General features: G+C 63.6%; 2 protein-coding genes across 2 annotated transcripts in view; one reads left to right on the top strand and one right to left on the bottom strand.

Moving 5' to 3' along the window:
* Positions 1 to 1975: 1975 nt before the first annotated feature.
* Positions 1976 to 8887, top strand: NFKB2 (nuclear factor kappa B subunit 2). Its single transcript, XM_075717940.1, has 22 exons — positions 1976 to 2011; positions 2451 to 2529; positions 3022 to 3062; positions 3165 to 3263; positions 3508 to 3659; positions 4493 to 4599; positions 4743 to 4901; positions 5008 to 5112; positions 5257 to 5342; positions 5473 to 5611; positions 5691 to 5810; positions 5915 to 6097; positions 6268 to 6409; positions 6556 to 6670; positions 6867 to 7074; positions 7165 to 7334; positions 7485 to 7587; positions 7720 to 7949; positions 8145 to 8214; positions 8318 to 8490; positions 8568 to 8679; positions 8766 to 8887. The coding sequence occupies exons 1-22, from the start codon at positions 1991 to 1993 to the stop codon at positions 8885 to 8887; spliced, it is 2736 nt and encodes a 911-aa protein (XP_075574055.1). The 5' UTR covers positions 1976 to 1990.
* Positions 8888 to 10962: 2075 nt separating this feature from the next.
* The window catches only part of PSD (pleckstrin and Sec7 domain containing), a 35437-nt gene continuing 25838 nt past the window's right edge, over positions 10963 to 20561 (bottom strand). Inside the window, exons 10-16 of the mRNA XM_075717939.1 lie at positions 15716 to 15759; positions 14334 to 14512; positions 13418 to 13488; positions 12685 to 12842; positions 12189 to 12333; positions 11426 to 11569; positions 10963 to 11202 (exon numbers count right to left, since the gene is read on the bottom strand). Of these exons, the coding sequence (XP_075574054.1) occupies positions 10963 to 11202; positions 11426 to 11569; positions 12189 to 12333; positions 12685 to 12842; positions 13418 to 13488; positions 14334 to 14512; positions 15716 to 15759 (981 nt within the window). The remainder of the gene's footprint in view (positions 11203 to 11425; positions 11570 to 12188; positions 12334 to 12684; positions 12843 to 13417; positions 13489 to 14333; positions 14513 to 15715; positions 15760 to 20561) is intronic.

The raw sequence follows: 20561 nt of genomic DNA, 5'->3' as shown, positions 1-20561 counted from the left end.
GCACCGGAGAGGGGGAGCTGTTCTGTTGAAGGGGCACAGTCTGTTCTTCTCCAGCATTTTCGGGCCTGGGCTCCCCCAGCCAGGCTCAGCGGGTAGGGTTCAAGGTGGCTGTTCCCAGCACACTGAGGAAGGATGTTTGTCCTCTCCTTCACCTCTCTGGGAAATCTGTGCCAGCAGATGAGGTGGCTGGCTGGGGGTGGCAGGCTGAGGCTGCCCAGGTGGGATCCCGACAGCATGCAGCGTGCGCTGCTTCCCACTGCCCAGTGGGGGTTGTGTCTGTGCTCCCAGGCTTTCGGAAGCCCTTGCAGAATGGCAGCAGGAAGGTCCCACTTCACTTTGCAGTGCTGGATCTCCACCTTCACGCTCCTTGCACCCCCAGCTGCAGCTACAGGTCCTTTGGACCCCACGTCCCAGGCTGCATCCCACAGGCAGGTTGGGCAGGGGCTGCCGGAGCTCGGCTGGGCGCAGGTGACAGGCCAGCCGGGGAAACCTCAGGCCTGGGTCCACAGGGCAGCCCCTTTGGAGGACTTAAGCGGCTGGAAAATCTCCTTGAAAAAGCTCTCTTCAGCTTCTGAAGAATATGAGTCACGCACGGGTTGAACAATCCCCTTCCTTCCCCTCTTCTCCCACACACCCAAAATCCCCTGAGCGGGACCTGCAGCAACCACTGATTCAGAAATTCATGGTATGAGGGCACCGCGGAGTCAGATACGGGTTTTTTCTTTCTTTTTTTTCCTTTCCATTGCTTAGTGAGGAGGAGAAATGTGGAGCGAGACAGCGTGCTCGGAGGCTCTGCTCTGATCCTGCCCCTTTGCTAGAAGTCTCAAGTGGTTTCCCACAGTCAGGCAGACCTTGACCCCAGTGGGACCCTAGTCTGCGGTAACCAGCAGTCCCGTGGCGATGCTAGGGCTGGACGGGTTGCTGAGACCAGCCTCTTCCTCCCTGGTGAGTAGGAGGGTGCGAGTGCCGTGGGTGGCGGGGAAGGGGCCCTGCCGCTGGCAGCGCCTTGCTGGGGTCAGTGGGGAGCATGTGGCGCCGGGTGCCGGGGCGGGAGGTGCTCCTATGGGGGACTCTGGGGCTGCCGCTCCCGCTTTGAAACCAGATGCTTCCTAGAGGGAAAGAGGGAATGAGAACACGGATGGCAAATGCCTCTCTCAGGCCACCTCTGCAGGAAGGATGCAGGGGCTGCCGTGTAAGTGGAAATTGGGGCAGCGGGGGCGTGGGAAAGCACCCCTTTGGGTGCCTGGCGAGGGGGTGCCATGCGCCTGCTTTGGTCTGCAGAGTCCTGGAGAGCTTCCCCTGGCCAGGGGGGAGACGTCGGGCTTTGGGGCAGCCCGTTGGGCCCAGGGGGGCTCGGAGGAGACAGCCCTGTGCGGGAGGAGCATCATCAAGGTGAGATGATGCGGGGTAGGGCCCTGGGACGCCTCAGGGGCTGCCGCCAGGTTTTACGGCGCGGTCCGGGTGCTTTGGGCCACGCCGCGCTGCAGGTCTTGCTGGGAGAGGGCGCGATGGCTGGCCGGCGGGGACCGCCGCCCGAAGGGGACAGCGTGTGGCAAACCCCTGCGTGCTCCCGGGGGAAAAGCTGGGGGCCTTGGGGCGCTCCGGGGGAGCCAGGCAGCGCCCAGGCGGGAGCAGCCGAGGCGGGCGGGCGGCCGCCGGGATTTCCAGCCCGCCCGGAGCCCGAAACTCCCAGGCGGCGAGGAGCCGGCCCGTCCCACCGCCCCCGGGCCGGGCCCGGGGAGCCGCCGGCGGGCGCAGGGCAGCCGTGCCCCGCTCCGGGCCGAGCCGTGCCGCGGGCCGAGCCGGGCCGAGCCGAGCCGGGCCGCGGGCCCCGGGGGGGGCGGGGCGGGCCGCTGACGCGTGGTCCCGTCATTTCCCGGCTCGGCGGGGTTTCTAGGGACTTTCCGGAGCGGCGGTGCCTTCCTGCCGCCGCCGGTCCCCGCTCACCCCCGCGCTCTCCCCGCAGGCCGGCGGCCGGCCCCGCGCAGACATGGACGAGCAGTTCCAGCCCGTGAGTGCGGCACGGAGCGGCTCGGCCCCGGGGCGGGGGGCTCTGCCCGCTCCCGGTCCCGGGGCTGGGCTGCGGGCAGTGCCTGACCCGCGGGTGGGGTGGGAGATGGGGGCCTGTGCCCCCCCCCCAGGGCGGGCAATGGGGGGGTCTGCAGGTGCCACTGGGGGGGAGGCGGGGGGTCTGTGTCTGCCCCCAGGGTGGGCAAAGGGGGTCTGCTGGTGCCCCCAGGGTTGGGCAATGAGGGGTCCGCACCTGCCCACCCCTCATCCCCAGGAGGGGCGGGGGATCCGTGCCCGCCCCCCCCCAAGGTGGGCAATAGGGGTCTGTGCCAGACTGCCCCCCCCCAGGGTGGGGAGGGGGACTGTGCCCGCCCCCCAGGGCGGGTGGGGGTTCCAGCCCCAACATACTCATCGCACTCATCTTCCCTCCCGTCACCCAGTGCCTGGATGGGGTTGACTACGACGACTTCAATTTCAGCTCCCACATGATGGAGCAGAAGGAGCCCCTGATGCATACAGGTAAGGGCCCCTCTGGCTGTGCCCTCCTGGGGGTCCCCGGCTGCAGCGGGGTTTCCCGGCAGGCTGACTCACGCCTCGTAGTTCCCAGCAGCATCACGGGCTGTGTCCCTGCTGGCCCCACTGTGGGCTGGCTGGGAATCCCTGCCCCGTGCCACCGGGACGGGGACTGTTCAGTCTGGCCCCGCTGCTCAGTCTAGCAGGGACTTGAGGTTGGGCTGTGATGGGTCCCCAGGGTCTCCCCGCTCCCTGAGTGCCAGAGCATCCTCTGGCCTTTCCCTCCTCTCCCTGCTGCTCTGACTGCTGCTCCTGGCTGGGCTCTGACAGCGCAGGGGTCCGGGGCCTGAGCATCCCCATGGGACACACGGGGGTCACCTCACCTTCAGCACCATCCCCATACCGCTGGCATCCTTACTGGCGGCACGCACTTTGGTTATCCTGTGTTTCTCACTGGTGCTTCGGTTGTCCTGTGTTTCTCTCCTCTCTGCCCTCCAGTGGAAGGTCCCTACCTTGTCATCATTGAGCAGCCAAAGCAGGTAAGGATGTCACCCAGGTAAGGGCAGGCGTAGCTGTCACCCCCTGCTCTCACAGCATCAGGTGTGGGCCACCCTTGGCTGACTCCCTCTTTGCCTCCACAGCGGGGGTTCCGGTTTCGGTACGGCTGCGAGGGCCCTTCGCATGGGGGGCTGCCGGGAGCATCCAGCGAGAAGGGGCGCAAGACCTATCCCACTGTCAAGGTGAGCGCTGCCCTGGTGAGGGGACGGGGCGCTATCTTCAGCCGGTGCGTGCGAGCACCAGGAGGGTGCCTCGAAGGAAGGACGTGATCTGTATATTAAGCTCTGCGCGTCTCCTGGCGCTGGAGGGATGGGAGGGCTGCAGCAGGAGGGGTGGTGGCTGTGGGGAGGGATAGTGGGGGTTTGCGGAGAGTCCTGCAGGCTCCCGGGACATTGTACCTGACTCCCATCTCCTTTCTCCCCACAGATCTGCAACTACACAGGGATGGCCCGGATTGAGGTGGACCTGGTGACGCACAGTGACCCTCCCCGTGTGCATGCCCACAGCCTGGTGGGCAAGCAGTGCAATGAGGCTGGCAACTGCATTGCGATCGTGGGCCCCAAGGACATGACGGCTCAGTACGTGCGGAGGGAGACCCGGGGTGGCCTCTTGCTTACACGGGGTGGCTGGGGGGCTGTCTGCAGCTTACGGGCTGGGGAGAAGAGGAGGGTTAGTGCATCCAGCAGCGGGGTTTGCTGGATGGAGCCAGGAGTGGGTTTAGACAAGGTTGTCGGTACAGCTCTGTCCCCTGAACATTTTGCCCAGCTCTGGGTCTGGCATGTGCAGCTTGTTTTGGGCTTCTGTCCTCAGGGTTGCAGCTCCCCAGCTTTGCAGATGACTTCTGTTAGCCAACCTGAGTTGCAGGGTTATTTGGTAAGCGCTGGCCGGCAGCTCCCTGCCCGGGCAGCTGCTGAGGCAGGAGCAGGCAAGCTCCTGGCTGCTCAGGTGGCCGTGTGCCCTGACACTGCTGGCCCGGCAGCCGGGTTTGGAGAAGAGGGTGTTTTCCATGGGTCTTCTGCTGGAGCAGGACAGGAGGGGCCGGAGCTGCGTGCACTTTACTGCTCCATATGAAGTTTCTTGTAGCTCTTCTAAATCCAGCCCCGGCCGCTGGCTCAGCCGGGTCCCATTTGTATCTCTCTGGCCTCCAGCCCTCCTGGTCCCCTGCTTTGGACTTGTCACTTGTGGGAGCCTGGAGTTTCCCAGCCACCTCTTTTCTGGGCTCCTTCCCTCCACTCTGCAGTTGCTCCTCTTTGTCCTGCAACACATTGAGCCCCCGCTGCCCCGAGCAGCACCACTCTCTGCTTTGCTCAGCTCCTTCCCTTCAGCGCACAGGATCCTGTGTGCCCCCCGGGCGGGCTGCTCCCAGCCAGGGCACTCCCAAGATCCCAGCGGGATCCCTGTTCTCCTCCAGGTTCAGCAACCTGGGTGTGCTCCACGTCACCAAGAAGAACATGATGGAGATCATGAAGGAAAAGCTGAAGCAGCAGAAGATGCGTAACAGGAGCCATCTGCTGACGGGTGAGGGCAGCCTCGGGGCTCCGTGGGACTTGACGCCCCAGGGGAGCGGGGACTCGCTGCAGGGTGACAGCTGGGGGGCTGGTGGGGGACAGGCAGCCCTGTCCCCTTGCCCAGCCTGATGGCATCTCCCCCTGCCCTGGCAGAAGCAGAGCTGCATGAGATCGAGCTGGAGGCAAAGGAGCTGAAGAAGGTGATGGACCTGAGCATCGTGCGGTTGCGATTCACTGCCTACCTCCGCGACAGCAGCGGGAACTTCACGCTGGCCCTCCAGCCTGTCATCTCGGACCCCATCCATGACAGCAGTGAGCGTGGGGCGAGGCTGGGGAGGGGACGAGGCAGGATGGGGTACGGAGGTGAGGGATGCTCTGTCTGCTACAGTGGCTCCCAACGCCTCCTCTTGCTCTGCAGAGTCTCCAGGAGCTTCCAACCTGAAGATCTCACGGATGGATAAGACGGCAGGCTCGGTGCGGGGAGGAGACGAGGTCTACTTGCTCTGTGATAAAGTTCAGAAAGGTAAAAGCCATTCCCTCCAGCCGAAACCTTCCGGAGGGGCTGCAGTGGGAGAGATCTGGGACCCCTGGGCGGCCGGGGGTCTGCGTCCCTGGAGCCTGTCTGGGGTGGGGAGACATGTGGTGCCAGCACCCCTTCTCTCCCCAGATGACATCGAGGTGCGTTTCTACGAGGATGACGAGAACGGCTGGCAGGCCTTTGGGGACTTCTCCCCCACTGACGTGCACAAGCAGGTATGGGGGAGGCGGGGGGGTGTCCTGCCGTGCCCCAAGGCAGGCAGGTGCCATGCGGTGCGGGGTGGGGGAGCCCCATCCCTGGCTCCAGGGAGGAGCGGGATCCCACGTCCGTCTGTCCTGCCCACAGTACGCCATCGTCTTCCGCACGCCCCCCTACCACAAGCCCAAGATCGACCGTCCGGTCACCGTCTTCCTGCAGCTGAAGCGGAAGCGGGGGGGCGATGTGAGCGACTCCAAGCAGTTCACCTACTACCCCGTGGTGGAAGGTGAGCACCCCCCGGGCAGGCCGGCGTGCCCCCCGCCACTGGGGCCGCCCCTCACCCCACTGCCCATCTCTCCCCGCAGATAAGGAAGAAGTGGAGAGGAAGCGCAAGAAAGTCCTGCCTCAGTTTCCCCAGCACTTTGGCGGGGGCTCGCATATGGGGGGTGCCGGCGGGGGGGCTGGGGGCTTCGGCTCTGGAGGAGGTGAGTGAGGACGCCTCTTCCCCCTCCCTGCTCAGGCGGCTGCGCCCGCCCTGGGGGCTCCCCACTCCCCTCCAGCCTCACGTGTCCTCCCCCTTGCTCCGCAGGCGGGAACCTCAGCTTCCCCTACTCCCCTGGGCTGGCCTACAACAACATCTACTCGCCTGGCCCCCACCCCGTGGGGGGCTACCAGGGGGGTGTGCAGATGAAGGGCCCCGAGGCGGAGGGGCCCGGGAGCGACAGGCAGGCACCTGCGGAGAGCACATGCTGCAAGGAGCTGCAGAGGCACGGTAGGAGGGGGCTGGGCTGGGGCGAGGGCTGGGCGACATCGCTCAGGAGAGGTGGCACGGGTCGGGGACCTTTCAGGACTGGGTGCTGCTCTCCTCTGCACCCCAGGGGGGGTGCAGGAGGGAGGATGAGGCTCCTGCTACTGGAGGTGACATCCTGCTTCGCCCCCCAGCCCAGCTCTGCCAGCTGTGGATGCTGGCCCTGTCCCGTCGCAACGCCCATGCTCTGCTCGACTACTCGGTCACCGCTGACCCTCGCATGCTGCTGGCGGTCCAGAGGCACCTGGCCGCATCGCAGGACGAGAACGGAGACACGTGAGCACACGAGGGGTTTGGGGGGAGAGTGTGGGAGCCTTGTTGGCTGTCAGAGCCACTATGGGAGCTCTGGGGGGGGTGGGAGGTGGCAGGGAGGACCTGGAGAAGCATGGGGCTGAGCCAGGGGCCAATCCCATTCTCTGCAGGCCGTTGCACCTCGCTATTATCCATGAGCAGACGGCTGTGATCAAGCAGCTGATCGAGGTCATTGTTAGCATCCCCGGCCAGCAGATCATCAACATCTCCAACAACCTGCAGCAGGTACATGTTTCCCAGAGCAGCCGGTTCTCCTCTACCTGGGGTTCACTCCCGCTTCCTGACCCTGGGAGCTCCTGTTGCCGCTCCCGCTGCGGGGAGGCTGGAGGGCTGAGCACAGTGCGGCCATGCTGGCAAGGACGGTGCTGCGGGACTCGGCTCCTCCTGCGAGCGCTGCTGAGGGGGTGCTGCTGTCCTGCAGACACCGCTGCATCTGGCAGTCATCACCAAGCAGCCCCAAGTGGTCCAGCTCCTGCTGCAAGCCCGCGCTGACCCCACCTTGGTGGACCGCTACGGCAATTCCCTGATGCACCTGGCGCTCCAGGCTGGCGATGAAGAGATGCTGAGGACACTGCTGGCCCACCTGGGCTCGGCTGCCCCATCACTGCTCCGCCTGCCCAACTTCCATGGTGAGCAGGGCTGGGAGACGATGGGCAGGAACCTGGTGGGGCTGTCGTGGGCTCGGCTGAAGGGCTGCTGAGCCTCTCCCCCTGTTGCAGGCCTCCTGCCTGTGCACCTGGCCGTGAAGGCAAAGAGTCTGGCCTGCCTGGACCTGCTGGTCAGGAAGGGAGCGGACGTGAATGCGGTGGAGAGGCAGGGCGGGAGGACCCCGCTGCACCTGGCTGTGGAGATGGATAACCTGAACATGGCCACCCACCTGGTGAAGAAGGTACGGGGGTGCTGGTGGGTTGGTGGCTGTGGGATGGGGATGGGCTGCAGCTTCCCCTGGGGGGTTTCCTGTGGTCTGAGAGGTGACTGGAGGCAGGGGGGTGCAGCGCCCAGGCAGCCCATCCTCACAGCCTCGGGCCTTTCTTCATAGCTGGGAGCAGATGTCAACAGCCTGACCTTTGCCAAGAACACCCCCCTGCACCTGGCTGCCGGCCTGGGCTCCCCCACCCTCACCAAACTGCTTCTTAAAGCCGGTAAGGCGCTGCCCTCTGTCCCTTCCCTGCAGCCCTGGCTGCCCGTGCTGGGGAGCACCCGGGCACAGAGCAGACCCCTGCGCCCTGGGACGACCCGCCCTTTTGGGCGCTCAGTCCCCCTTTCCCTGACAGGGGCAGACGTGCTGTGCGAGAACGACGAGCCCATCAGCCCATCCTCGTCGGAGGCCAGCAGTGACACAGATGTCGACCCCGAGGAGCAGGAGCTGGCCATGGAGCTGGGGGAGCCGGCCCCAGCCGTGGAGCGCGGCACCAACCCCGAGCCCCCTGTGCAGGGGCACGGGCAGGCAGGGCACAGGCAGCGCCGCTGCCACACGCCCCTGGACCTGACTCGAAGCCAGAAGGTGCGTGGCACGGGGGGTCGAACTCCTGGGAACATTTCCACGGGGGCCATGGCAGGGATGGGGCAGAGCTCCAGGAGGTGCTCCTGTGAAGATGCTTGTGCCCCACCGTGTCTCGGGGAGAGCCATGGCACAGGGAGGCAGGGTGCATTGGCTGGTGCTTTGGCGGATGCTCATGTCCGTGTGTCCGTCCTGCAGGTGCGGGAGATCCTGCTGCAGGCCTCCCAGCAGGGCCCCGAGGTGGAGCTGCCCGCTGCTCCCTGGCCAGGTGAGCAGCCCCTCTCCCCACGAAAGAGCCGTGCCCGGGCAGGGCAGAAGCCTCCCGGCAGCAGGGCTGGGCAGCACACGATGGAGACCCCTCTCCCACACAGGGAAGGTGCTGTCGCTGGACAGTGAGGCGCTGCAGGGGCTGGAGCAGCTGCTGAACCGGGACTGCAGCGGGTCAGACTGGATCGAGCTGGCCAAGCGCCTGGGGCTCTGCAGTCTGGTGGAGACCTACAAGGACACCCCCTCACCCAGCATCAGCCTCCTGCGCAGTTACGAGGTCAGTGCCGGGCTGGGGTACCCCCGTCCCCCCTGCCCATCCGGCCACCGGCCCCGCTCAGTGCCCTCTCTCCGCAGCTGGCGGGGGGCAGCCTGGGGGGGCTGCTGGAGGCACTGGACTCCATGGGGCTCCACAAGGCCGTGAGGATGCTCCACAAAACAGAGGCGCTGGAGAAGCTGCAAAGCACAGGTACAGGGACTGTGGGGCTGGGGAGGGTCTGTGCTGCCCCCTGCCAATCCCCCCATCACTGACAGCACCTGGGGCTTGCTTTGCAGAGCTGAAGGAAGACAGTGCCTATGGCAGCGAGTCGGTGGAGGAGGAGCAGGCGCCCGTGCTGGCCCTGAAGCCTGGGCCGGGGGGTGAGCTGCCCCACAGCCAGCAGCCGCAGGTGCACTGAGGGGCCGGTAGCCCCCGCACCCGCCTGGGGGGGCCACATCGCCCCCCACCCTGCCCTGCCTATGCAAGTGCCTTCTGGACTTGGGGCCCAGCTGCCTGGACTTGGGGGGGACTAGACGCAGCCAGCTCCCGCCCCTCTCTGCTCTTATTTAATAGTCCCTCTTCTGAATAAAGGGACGCAGTTTCCATTAGCCTTTGCCCTCCCTCTCTCCAGCCCCGGCCCTGATCAGGCAGGGTGCTAAACCCCTGCACCCTGCCTGGGGCTGGGAGTCTGGCAGCAAGGAGGCAGCTGCCAGCCCCTCCTCGGCATCCCTCCATGCTGGGGCTGTCCCCAACCAGGGGAGAAACCACAGCGCACACAAGAAGTGAAGAGCGAGTTTTACTTCAGTAACCGAGAGAAGAAGCTGTACAAAGGTTTTTTTTCTCCCCCCTAAGCCGCCTGGGGCAAGGGTGGATTTTTTTTTTTCTTTTTCTTTTTTTTGCAATAGACTCAAAAGAGCAGAATAAAAAGTTTGACACATTCGCAAAGTCAGTGCTGAAACCAGCCAGGTCCTGGGCGGCCGAGAACAGCATTTGTGACAGCCCCCGCCTGCAGCTCTTCTGCCGTCCCCGGACCCCTCCCTGTGCACCCCTGGGTGCTCCTGCAGCCACACTCCACCACTAGCACCTCACTCCAGACGAGTATCCTCCAGCCCACGCTGAGGTGGGGGGGCTGCCCAGCCTGCTCCTTGCCTTGGAGAGGAGGGAGCCCGTGGCCAAGGAAGGGGCTGCCACCACCGCTGCTACAGCATGAGGACCTCACAGTGCTGCTAGACAGAGCTTTGCTGGCAGCCTCCAAGGGCCTGGCCATGCTTTGGAGAAGCAGCATGGGAAGGAAAGCCAGCTCCAGGCCATGCCAGCCCTATGGGGCTGCAGGGAGCCCCAAGTCAACCCTGGCTTTGAGGTTCACCTCCCCCTGCCAGGAGTACTTACACACTGCTGCCCAACACACCCTGGCTGCGATGCCTCACACCCCAGCAGCACCAGGGGCCGGTCCAGGCTGCCGCGGTGTCACGAAGCACCAGCACATCAGCCCCACCATGCAGCCACAAGCACAGCAATGGGTGCTGCCATCCCAAGACCGCCTCCTCAGCCCTGGTGGCTGCAGGACTGTCTCTCTCTGAAGGGTTGCTGGTGCTGGAGCGGGGCTGCAGCGCAGGCAGCAGCACACGCAGGAGCCCGTGCTCAGCTTGCTGCAGCAGGGCTGGGTCTCCCCCTGAGTCCATGTAAAAACCTCCTGCCCCCACCCCCCCCCCCCCACCCCCGAGTGCAGTGCCTACAGGACATGGCTGGGTTTGCGGTTTTGTTTGGGTTTTTTTTGTTTTTTTTTTTTTTTTAAACTGTTCCCAAAAAGCATCAAAAGTAGCCCCAAAAAAAACCCTCCCTGGTGGTCAGCTCAATCTGGTACTAAAAAGTGCAAAACAGTATCACAAAAACCTTCCAAAAGTTGTAAGAAAGCGGGGAGGGTGCAGAGGTGGCAGGGAGGGGGCCAGGTGCCGTCGCCCTCGCTCCCCTGGCCATCAGCCCTAAGAGAGGGGTCAGGCCAGGGCTGGCACCCTCCTGCCCACCCCCATGGCACAACAGAGCTGGAGGAGAAGCGGCCGCTGGCTTTTGTTTTGCTGCGGGTTTTTTTTTGGTCTTTTTTTTTTTTGTTGGTGGTGGTGTTTTTTTTTTAAACCACTGAAGAATTGAGCCCAGTGGGTGAGTTTCAGTTGTTCCCCCCTCCCTAGGGCAGGGGGACTGGGTCCTGCAGCCAAGTGCAGGACAAGGAGGGGCAGGAACAAGTCTGATGGGGCCAGCAGTGCAGGCAGTGCCCACGGGCAAGGACCAGGGACCGTCCTGCTCTGCCACCATCTCCGTCAGAGGGGCCGTGGCCCTGCCTGGCTGGTGCTGGCAGCCGGGGAAGGGCTGTCACCCCCCCCCAGCTCGTGCCGCAGATGGACGGACTCATGCAGGGTCTCGGCAGGCACGTGGCCTCCATCCCAGCGCTGGGGGGGCAGGAACGGAGCTGCAGCACGGGCGGCTGATGCCCCTCGCTTATGACTTGTGGGGGTGGCCGGGGGGCTGGCGGCCAGCGCGCTCCGACACGTTGCGCTTCACCTTGGTGGCCGTGCTGGAGGGCTCTGCGTTGAGCGAGGGGCTGGAGCGGGATTTTTTCAGGCCATCGTCCTCCCCGCCCGCTGCGTCAAAGAGGGTGGACTCAAACACTGCCAGGTCCTCGGAACCAGCCTTCAGCTTGGCCCGCAGCAGCATGGCGTAGGTGCCATAGCGGGATTTCTGCGGGGCACAGTGCAGCAGAGAGAGGGGTTGGTGAGCTGGGCACTGCCTGGGCAGGGGGGATGCTTGTGGTCCCGGAGCATGGCAGTGGCACAGTGCAATTCAGCTGACAGGAGCAGGGGGGACACACACAGACAGGGGGGACAGTGTCCCATCACTCAGGATGGCGAAGCAGGCAGGGGCAGAGGGGCTGGGGGCAGGGGGGAGTGGTCTCCCAGCTCACCTCAAACTCCAGGTACTCTTCCTTCTGCTTCAGCTCCTCATACTCCTTGCCCTTCACCTTCTTCTCGGGCAGCGAGGAGCGATGCTCCAGCAGCTCCGCTGACATTGTCTTGAACTTGGTCTCGTGGCTCTTCACCTGCTCCTCCTGGGGAAGGGTGGCACCACGTCAGTGCCGGCTCTGCCCTCTGCTCCGTCCCCCACCCAACAGGCCAGCCAGGATCTCAGCTCCTGCTTCGTGTTTGGGGTTTTTTAATTTGGTTTTTTTTTTTTTCTTAAACGGCAGGCAAAAGCACAGGCCCTTGGGGGCAATCTGGTCCCACCTTGTGGGGGACTGGCTGCAGTCTTAAAGCAGAAGCATTTAATCCCCTCTAAAACTAGGCTGGTGTTTTTTTTTAATCCTTTCTGCTCTATGAATAACTGCCCTGGCACACACGAGCACCAGCTAATCCCCCTGGCCGGTCGCCTTTCAAGGTCCTGGCCCTGGCAGGACCCTGCAAGCCGTGGTGTGGAACTACGTTCTCCTCCAGGTCTGACTCCATCACCTGTCTCCTGTCCCCGCTGCCAGGAACGAGACCTCGCTGCCTGCCCCCAACATCAGCATCGCCTTGCTCCACGTCTCCCCGAACACGCTCCCTCAGCCCTGTACCCCGCCGGGAGGCAGCCAGGCACGTGGCACCACACGGGTCCCTCCACAGGGGACAGTGCCACCAGCAGACCCAGGGGGTCTGTCCCATGCTCCCGGCTGCCCCCATGCCACGGCCCACCTGGGACAGCCTGGTGCAGGAGCTGGGCAGCAGTGGGCGGCTGAACTTCTTCTGGGAGCCGATGGCCGCGGGGAAGGGGGGTGCGGAGAACATGGCTGCCACCACATTGATGCGCGTGATCCACGAGTGCATCTGTTCGGGGTTCCTGGGGAGAAAGGCCAAATCACGGATGGGGTCTGAGTGGCACTATCCGTGTCACAGGCAGAGGGACCTGCCCTGCAGACGAGATCCAGGTCCCCCAGGCTTGGCCCTGGCCAGCCATGGCACCTGGGGCTCTGCCCCCAGTGACTCGGGCCATCGTGAGCCCATCAGGGTGGGAAGGAGAGGAGCTGAGCAAAGCACAGCACTGACACTGGGTCTCTTTCCTTCCAAAAAGGGCCAGAACAGCAGAGAGCAGTGTGGCCCTAAAACCCATCCCACCCTGCACCCCAGTCGGATGAGCCCCTGCGCCCCAGCGTGGGTCCCAGCGGGTCCCAGTGGGTCCTGGAGGACTCACTGTGCTTGGAAGAGGAAGACCCTCCAGTCAGCTGTCCTGAGGTAGAAGACATTGGGTCGCTTGCTGTAGTCAGACGCCCGCGTGGCAAGGGAATGGTGGATGCTAATAGCATTCTTCAGCTCCTCTTCTGCCAGCGCCTTCCCTGGCTTATACTCCTCCTGCAAATCACAGGGCATTTCAGAGCCAACTTAGGGGTGCATCCCACCATGAGTCAGCTCTACAGGGCTGTGGGGACTGCGGGCGAGTGCTTGCAGTGATGGGGCTTGGACATCACCCGCCATCAGGCTGCTGCAGGCTCTGCCTCCAGCGTGCGCTATACCCATGGGGAGAGGCTGCACAACCCGGGTGCCAGGGCTCGGCAACAGCACAGTGGCTGCTCCCCAGTGCCCCGCAGCTCAGCAGCATGTGCACCTGCAGGAGATTCACAGCCCAAACCCCTCCCAGGGCAAAGGCCCCGGTGCCTCCTCTCTGCCCAGCCAAGCACCCGCACACAGAGCCCTCAGTCGGCAGCTGCTTTCACTGCCCCGGCTGAGCCCGAGCACGCTGGGGATGCCACCAGGTCCCCAAGCAACAGCTTAAGCAGGCACGATGCTGAGTCTGCTTAGGCCAGGCTTTGCAATGCCGTGCGCTGGAGCCCCTCTCTCACTGTCATGGGGACTGCCGTGACCTCCCCCCTGGTTTGGGGATGATCCCTCTCCCTGGCACGGACGCAGGCGGCCCTGCTGCTGCCTACCTTCTGCAGGTAGAGAATCATCCCCTTCAGGATGGCGTGGAAAGGCTTCCAGCTGCGCTTCCCTCGGGGTGCTGCCGGGGAGGAGAGAGCAGCCCAGACATCAGCCCCAGCGCTAAGCTGGGGAAAGGCATTCCGCTCGCCCCGCATCCTCCGCCAGCCAGCCCTGCCACGCACACGTCACCCCAGCCCGGGGCCGGGCGGCACGCCAGGACCATCCCCGCGCACCTGAGCCCGTGCCGGCCGTGTGGCTGGCAGATGGTGCTGCTGGCAGGGGGGCTGCCCGCTGCCTCCCGGGGCCGTCGCCGCTGCACTCCCCGCCTCGCCGCTCATGCTCGGCTTCACCGCTGCCTCCCCGCTCGGGGACGGGGATGAGGCGGTGCTGCCCGCCAGGTAACGCTGGCTTTGGAGGGCGGCTGCATCTAATCAGACCAAGGCAGCATTAGACGGCCAGGGCTTAGAGGGGATTTTACGGTGGAAACGGTGAACGTGCCTGGCAGCGGCCAACCAGCAGCAGCCCGCTGTGCAGCTTGTTTGCCGCACTACAGGACATCTTCCTTCATCCCCACCATCCTGCGGCAAAGGTGCATCCCCCGGAGAGCCCAACCCACCTCCCCGCCTGCCCCATTCCCAGTGCCGTGGGCACAGGCTGTGCTGCCTGCAGCCATCTCAGCCTCTGCCCACTCCTGATGGTGGGGGCAGATGGGCAGGGAGAGGCTTTCAGGGTCTCTCTCCTGGGGGCTGAATTATGCCCGGCACAGCCAGACAGAGAGGGTGCAGGGGGACTGATGCTGGAGGCTGGCTTGATGCTACAGCCAGACATCACACAGTGCCTCCTGCCACACTCCCTGTTAGGGTTTCTGGAGCTTGCCAGTGCCCCTCGCCCCGAGTCCCTCCCATGGGCTCCCCAGGCACCTACTTTTCTTGCAGTCGGGATCAGCGTGGATCTTGCGCACTAACAGTCCATGCTTGTAGGTGGCGATGCTGGAGTCTTGGGAGAAGTCCAGAAAGGGGTTACTGCAGCTGCTGATGCGCTTGATGGACTTAGGGTTGGGGTCTGCCAGCTCCGAGAGGGACTTTCTCAGCTCCTCCTCATCTCTGCCAGGCACAGATTTGGGTGGGGAAAGGGTTTGTTACCTTGCTGGGGAAAGCAAATACCAAGCCTCCCACTTGCCGGTGCCACTTTTAGGCCTGGCTTCTGAAAGGGAGGCAGGAGAGGCAGAGCAGGCTGAGCAGTCTCCCACCACCACTGGAGAGCATCCCAAACCCAGTCATGCCTCTGTGCCCCTGCTCTTCTAGGCTGGCAGCTGAGGTGCTGCCTGGCCCCTTGAAAGACTGCTGCTGGCTCAGGGTGGGGGGCCTGCCTGCACCAGGGAGCAAGGAGCATTTTTGGACAGGGCTGGGACTGATGCTAGCCCAGCTGATGAACCAAGGGCCACGGAGGAGTGGTGCCCTGGGGCTTGGCACCACCACAGCCCCCCTGGCCCATGGTGTACAGGCTTGCAGGCAGGAGCTGGCAGGAAGGAGGGTCTAGAGAGAAACCCCCTCAAAGGGAGACCCAGGCTGCAGCCCCCACTCCTTCAGGGCAGCAGCTGGGCTATGGGGCTCGGAGCCACCAGCAAAGGGGCACGGGGAGCCTGCGGTGGGGAGGCCTTGGGCAGCATGAGGGCTCTGGGTCACGGCCCCTCACACTGCGGGCAGGCTGCTGCATTGGTGCCACTCCCCCCCGCCCGGCAGGAAGATGTGGGAGCCCAGAGCTGCTGCCTCCCCCCTCCCTCAGACCCGCTTGCTGCTAATTAAACCCCTCAGCATCTGCCGGCGTCTCCATGGCAGCAGCCCGAGCGCATTGGCTCAACGCTGGCGGTACCACCGGGCTGATTAATCCCCGCAGCGCGGGCGCTGCCGCTCCTGCTGCTGGAGATGGCAGCTGTGGGCGAGGGTGCGGGCACCCTGCGGGGCCCCGGCACAGCCATGGCCCCCCTAGAGCCTGCCCGCTCCCACCCCAGGCAGGGCTGCCAAGGCACGAAGCCACACCAAAGCTGTGGGGAGCTGGCCTCAGGCAGCCTTCCCTCAGCATGCCGGGGAAGGGGTCCCCATCGAGGTGCTGAGGGCAGGCAGGGGTACGCTGCCATCACAGCTCTCCAGGCACCCCCATCCCATCCCACATCCTCACAGCCCTGCAGCATCACGGCTGATGGGGTCTCTGGGGCAGCAGGGACAAGGAAGCCCCCCCATGCTGGCAGGGTGGCCCCGCTGCCTGCCCAGCACCGGGCAGCAGCATCCCCCGGAAGGGATACTCACATGGCCCACTGCAGCTTCTCATTCTTGATGGAGCCGTACAGCGCCTGCAAAGAGAAGAGTGGGGAATCAGCAGGAGAGTGGTGCCAGGTCAGGTGAGCTGCTCCAGGGACAGAGGGGGCACGCCAGGCCAGCTCAGGGGCACTGGAGGTTAAGACAGCCCCAGGCCAGTTCATCCTGGTCCAGCCCCGACCTGGCCTGGCCAGCCAACTGGCCTTGTTTCAGGGCTACAGGTACCTTCTCCTGGGCACCACGGGACCTGCAAACGCACGCCACAGCCTGGGCATGGCACTGGGACATGGCCCTGGCTGTCTCCCCTCTCCTCCCCTCCCTCTCTGCCTGCCCGCGACAGTGGCATGGCATTAGCAGCATGACAGCGAGGCGTGCCAAACATTTCCAGTCCTTTGGGAGATCCACTTCTCCCCGCTTCAGGGTGTCCCAGGCTGGTCAAAGGGATGGACTTCAGGAAGCCCAGGCCCCAGGAGAGCAAGCCTTCGGGCTGGACTTTGATGGTGCGTGCCTGCATCCTGCTCGGTGGGACCTCAGCCTGCCCCAGCGCCTCCAGCAGCTCCATGCCACAAGACACCACAGCCAGCGACCTCCCTGCCATCGGCCCATCCTGGGCTGGCTGAGGTGGGCTCGTGGCAGCACCCAGTGCTCCACAGCGATGCGATGCTCCCATGGGAGGCTGCCCGGAAGCATGCTTAAGCTTTGGGAGAGACTTCAGCAGGGTGCTGGCCTTGGACTTGCAGAGACACCAGCACACCACCATTCATGAAGACCTCAAAGGACCTCGTGGCTGGTTGAGGCAGGATGGGTGTTTGCCTACTGCTGAGCTGCTGCCGCTTGGGGTGGCTGTGGCCTGTCCCTACCCCCTCTGCAGCACTCCCCAGGCACTCTGCCCTCCCTGCCAGCTCAAACACAGCCAAGCTGAGCAAGGCAGGACCTGCTGCCTGCATCACAGCACAGGAACAAGCTGAGCCTGCCTGCAGCAGGATGCTCCAGGGCCCCGCTCCCAAGCATTTGTCCGGCCCGAGCTGGGTGCAAGCCAGAAGCACTCAGCACAGCGTTGCAGCCGGGGAGGCTCCGGAGAGGGTTTCAACACAGCGCTCGCAAAGGGCTTTGCAGCAAGATCTGGAAGGCATCAACCTCAGAGGAAAATAATTGAGTCTCGCACAGGCTGTTCAGGCAGCTGTCAACATCCATCACTGGGCTGGAGACTGCTGCTGAGAGATCTTGCTGGTGGCTGAGAAAGTACGACTGGAGGCGTGCAGGGGGCCAGGAAAGCCAGCCAGCAGACAGGCCCCAGCAGTGTCTGGGGAGGGGACATCCATCACTCCCCCCGGAGGCGCAGCAGCCAGGATGGAGCGGGGACCCAGCTCGTCCCGCACTCCCCTGTCAGCGAAACTCTGGCACAGCATCAGCACATTTCTCAGAGGACGAAAGGGATTGCCCCTATCTGCAGGTGGAAAGCAGGGCTCACTTTTCTCCTGGGAAGACAGAGGCTCACGGAGGGGGTATGGCCTGAGTACCCAAGAGGAGATTAGACCCCAGTCCCATTTGTGCAGCCCTGGCACCGGAGGGGCAGGATGCTGAGGGGTGTGTGAGCAGGGGGTACCCACTGAGGGCTGGCAGCGAGGCGGCCAGAGGAGCATGGGTTGCAAAGAGACCTAGGAAAGAGCCTGGGAGAAAAAACAACCCAAAGTCCTGCAGAACGTAACTCGGGAGCAGAGCAGGGGGAGAAGCAGGCATCTCAGAGCAATGTGGATGATAAGGAATCGCCACGGGAAACAGAAGGGAAGGGATCTTACTCACTGCCAGGGACGCAGCTGAGAGATACTGAGAACCAACAGACACAAAAAGGAGGCTGGAAAACTGGCACAGAGAAGTGGGGACTGGAGACTGCAGAAAAGCTCCTCGGAAAGAGCAGGCAGGACGGGACATGTGGCTTGGCTTCCACACAACTCAGTGACAATACAGAGAGGGGCCAGCTCCACACCCCAAGGAAGGGAGACGTGAGCCAGCTGAGCGGGGATTTTGGAGGGCAGGGTGAGGCGCCGCACCGGAGGGGACCACAGCCCTCAGGCCCCCAGCCCCGTGCAGGGCTTGCGGGAGGATTGCTGCTAAACGCCGAGTGAACGACCTGATGTCAGAAGATGCTTGGGGAGTAATTCTGGATGGCACAGTGCCAGAGAACAGCCCGGCAGAGCACCGTGCCTCAAAAACCTGGGCTCTGGGACCGTCGGTGCTCACTTCAAAGGCTGAACTGCCTTGTGGCTTCAAAAGGCTCCAGCCGCCCTGCTACAAGCCCTGACGGCATCCCACTAGCCCACTGCAGGCAGGAGCTGCCAAGTACCCCTACCTCAGAGACAGGGAGCAGGGGCTGCTCAGCACTCCTGTGCGGGGGGACGGTGAGAGACAAACAGGGGGCTGGGGAGGGGGGTGTGAGAGGGCAATGCAAAGCTTTACATCTACAGTTAAATCCTGCCAAGACTCTGCGTGGTTGAATGCCACCCCCAGCTGACACCGGTCTCAGGAACAAATCTGGTGGACTCAGCCCAAGTCCTAGCCGAGACGATGCACTCCAGCCACAAAGCCCATCCCGCTTTTCTGGTCCCATGGCAGTACCACTGCCCATCAGTCCACTAAACTCTGGGCTCTTTGGTGCACGGACTGTTTCCGCTGGGGAAGCACAGGTGGTGCAGGCTCCTGAAGCCTAACTCACAACCACATCAGTGGAGACCAGAGACACCTGTTTCATCGCTCAGCAGGTCCCTCTCTCCAGGCTGTCTTTGCACCATGGATGCATTCCCCCTGGGTCAAAAGGACGGCACCTCTTGGCAGCTCTGAACTTGCAAGCACTGCTCAAGAGAAAGTAGGGTGCTGGCCCCATGCCACCACGGCCAACCCCAAGCATGGCTGGGGTTTTTTGTCATCACCAGGTTACGAACTCACTGCCGCAGCACACAGGGCCAGCCCGCTCTGCCCTAGACATGCACAATGCCGAAGAGACCTAGGAATACACTGCCCCAGTGGGATTTCTAACTGAACCAACAACATCTGTGGTGCCCTCCCTCCCAAAAGCAGGCCGAGAGGATGTTCCCGAGTCCTGCTCTAGCAAACGTCTCCGGGAGGGGTGTGGGGCTGCACTGGGCAAGAGGCAGGCGGCTCTGATGCTCCAGCCCAGCCTTAGCACCAGACCTGCTGGGGACAGCCCTACGCAAGCAGAGCAGGGAGAAGACATTGCCCTTCAGCTCCCCAGCTCAGAGCAGAGGGCAGATCCAGTGCTGGTTTGGGGAACCGGGCAGCAAGCTGGCCTGGACACAGCTTTGGCACAGACTGGACTGTACCGAGGGCTGTAGCCCAGCACTCAAGTAACAGGAGGGTTAAGGCAGGAATTTAGGCATCGGCAGAGTGTTTTAACCCTTTCTGGGGTGCCTCTTTTATGGATCATAACTCTTACAGATACATCCCCTTTCCAGTCTGCTGGTTCCTGTGCTAGGCAACACAGTGCTTGGCTCTCAGCGCTGCAAGATGCCTTGTGCAGGTCAAGGCTCCCCTTCCTCCTGCCAGCCCTGTGACCAGCCACAGCTGCGTGACATTCTGCAAGACAGACTTCACAGCCACCAAGCACCCTCCCTGCAGTCAATCTCCCTCCCTCTGTGCCTGGCAGCATTTCAATACAAGAGCTCAGTTGCTGGCTTTCCCCAACTTTTCCTTCGCAAAATATCTTTCTCTACACCCAGTCACAAAGCTCTGTCAGGTCCCCCAGGCACTCAGACCCCCCCCAGCTGCGCAGATACGAACAACACCGTCAGATCAGGGACATCTATCAGTGGGAACCGTACCTATGGCAGGTCCTTTATTCACCTTCACAGCCCCCCTTCCACTCCCGGCCCAGCACGCACAACCTATGCTCAACAACTCGTCACCTGGCACACACCAACCCTGCTGCGCACACCCCGTGTCCCCCCCTCCCCTCCACTGCAGAGGGGCTCCCGCATGCACACCAAGCAGAGTGACTTGGGGATAGACTTTTTTCCCCGGTGGGTGGGCTGCCACAGGGCCAGCGTTCTGTGTGTCACCTTCCACCCCGCTGCAGGCAGCAATAGCAGGCAGTGGGGGATGGCTACTCATCCCTGCCCAACGCGTTCGGCTCGGCAACATCATAAGCTGCACCAACATCTTTTAAAACATTCCTTGCCTAGCCAGCTACCCACCCCCAGGACAGCAGACCCCTCTATCTCTCCCAGCACAGCCCCACAGCGCGGGAAGCAGCGACGGAGCGTCTCCCTTCCAACTGCATGTTTCCATCCGAGTGCGTCACAACTTAATGCTGCCCCCAGACCGTACTGCGCTATGACAGCACCGCCGGTTGTCACGGCCCTGATGTCCCCACCGGGCTCGTTTTGACCATGGGGGCAGCCCTGGCAGCTTTGGGGTACCCCTGCCTGCTTTGCCCCAGCCTGCCTGCAACACGGCGGCCGGTGAGGACTCTTCTCTCGCTGCTACACCGGAGGCCGGCACCCAGCCGAAGTAGGATGTACCCAGAGGCAGCTTGTCTGCTTCTCCCCGCCTAGGACCGATGCGCACCAGCGTAACACCTCCAAAAAGGATGCTGGCTCACAGCGAGCAAGCTCTTGGCAGTAAAAAACCCTTTTTTGTCCAGGCAGCCACTCCTCCCTCTCCGGCTCTGCTCGGCTGGGAGCCGGGGCTGCGGCGCTGCCCCTCCGCGCTGCCTTGCGGCTCTCCCCACCGCCCCAGCCGGGGGCCAGCCTGCCCTGGCCGGGCTGGCACGGCTCAGCGCAGCCCTTGGCGGGGTGCCCGCAGAGCTTGTCACTTATGCTAA

Source organism: Pelecanus crispus, chromosome 10 (genome assembly GCF_030463565.1).
Source record: "Pelecanus crispus isolate bPelCri1 chromosome 10, bPelCri1.pri, whole genome shotgun sequence".
In the NCBI taxonomy this organism is placed as follows: domain Eukaryota; kingdom Metazoa; phylum Chordata; class Aves; order Pelecaniformes; family Pelecanidae; genus Pelecanus; species Pelecanus crispus.
Note: the sequence above shows the minus strand (reverse complement) of the source record. Positions and strands in the feature narration are given on the sequence as shown.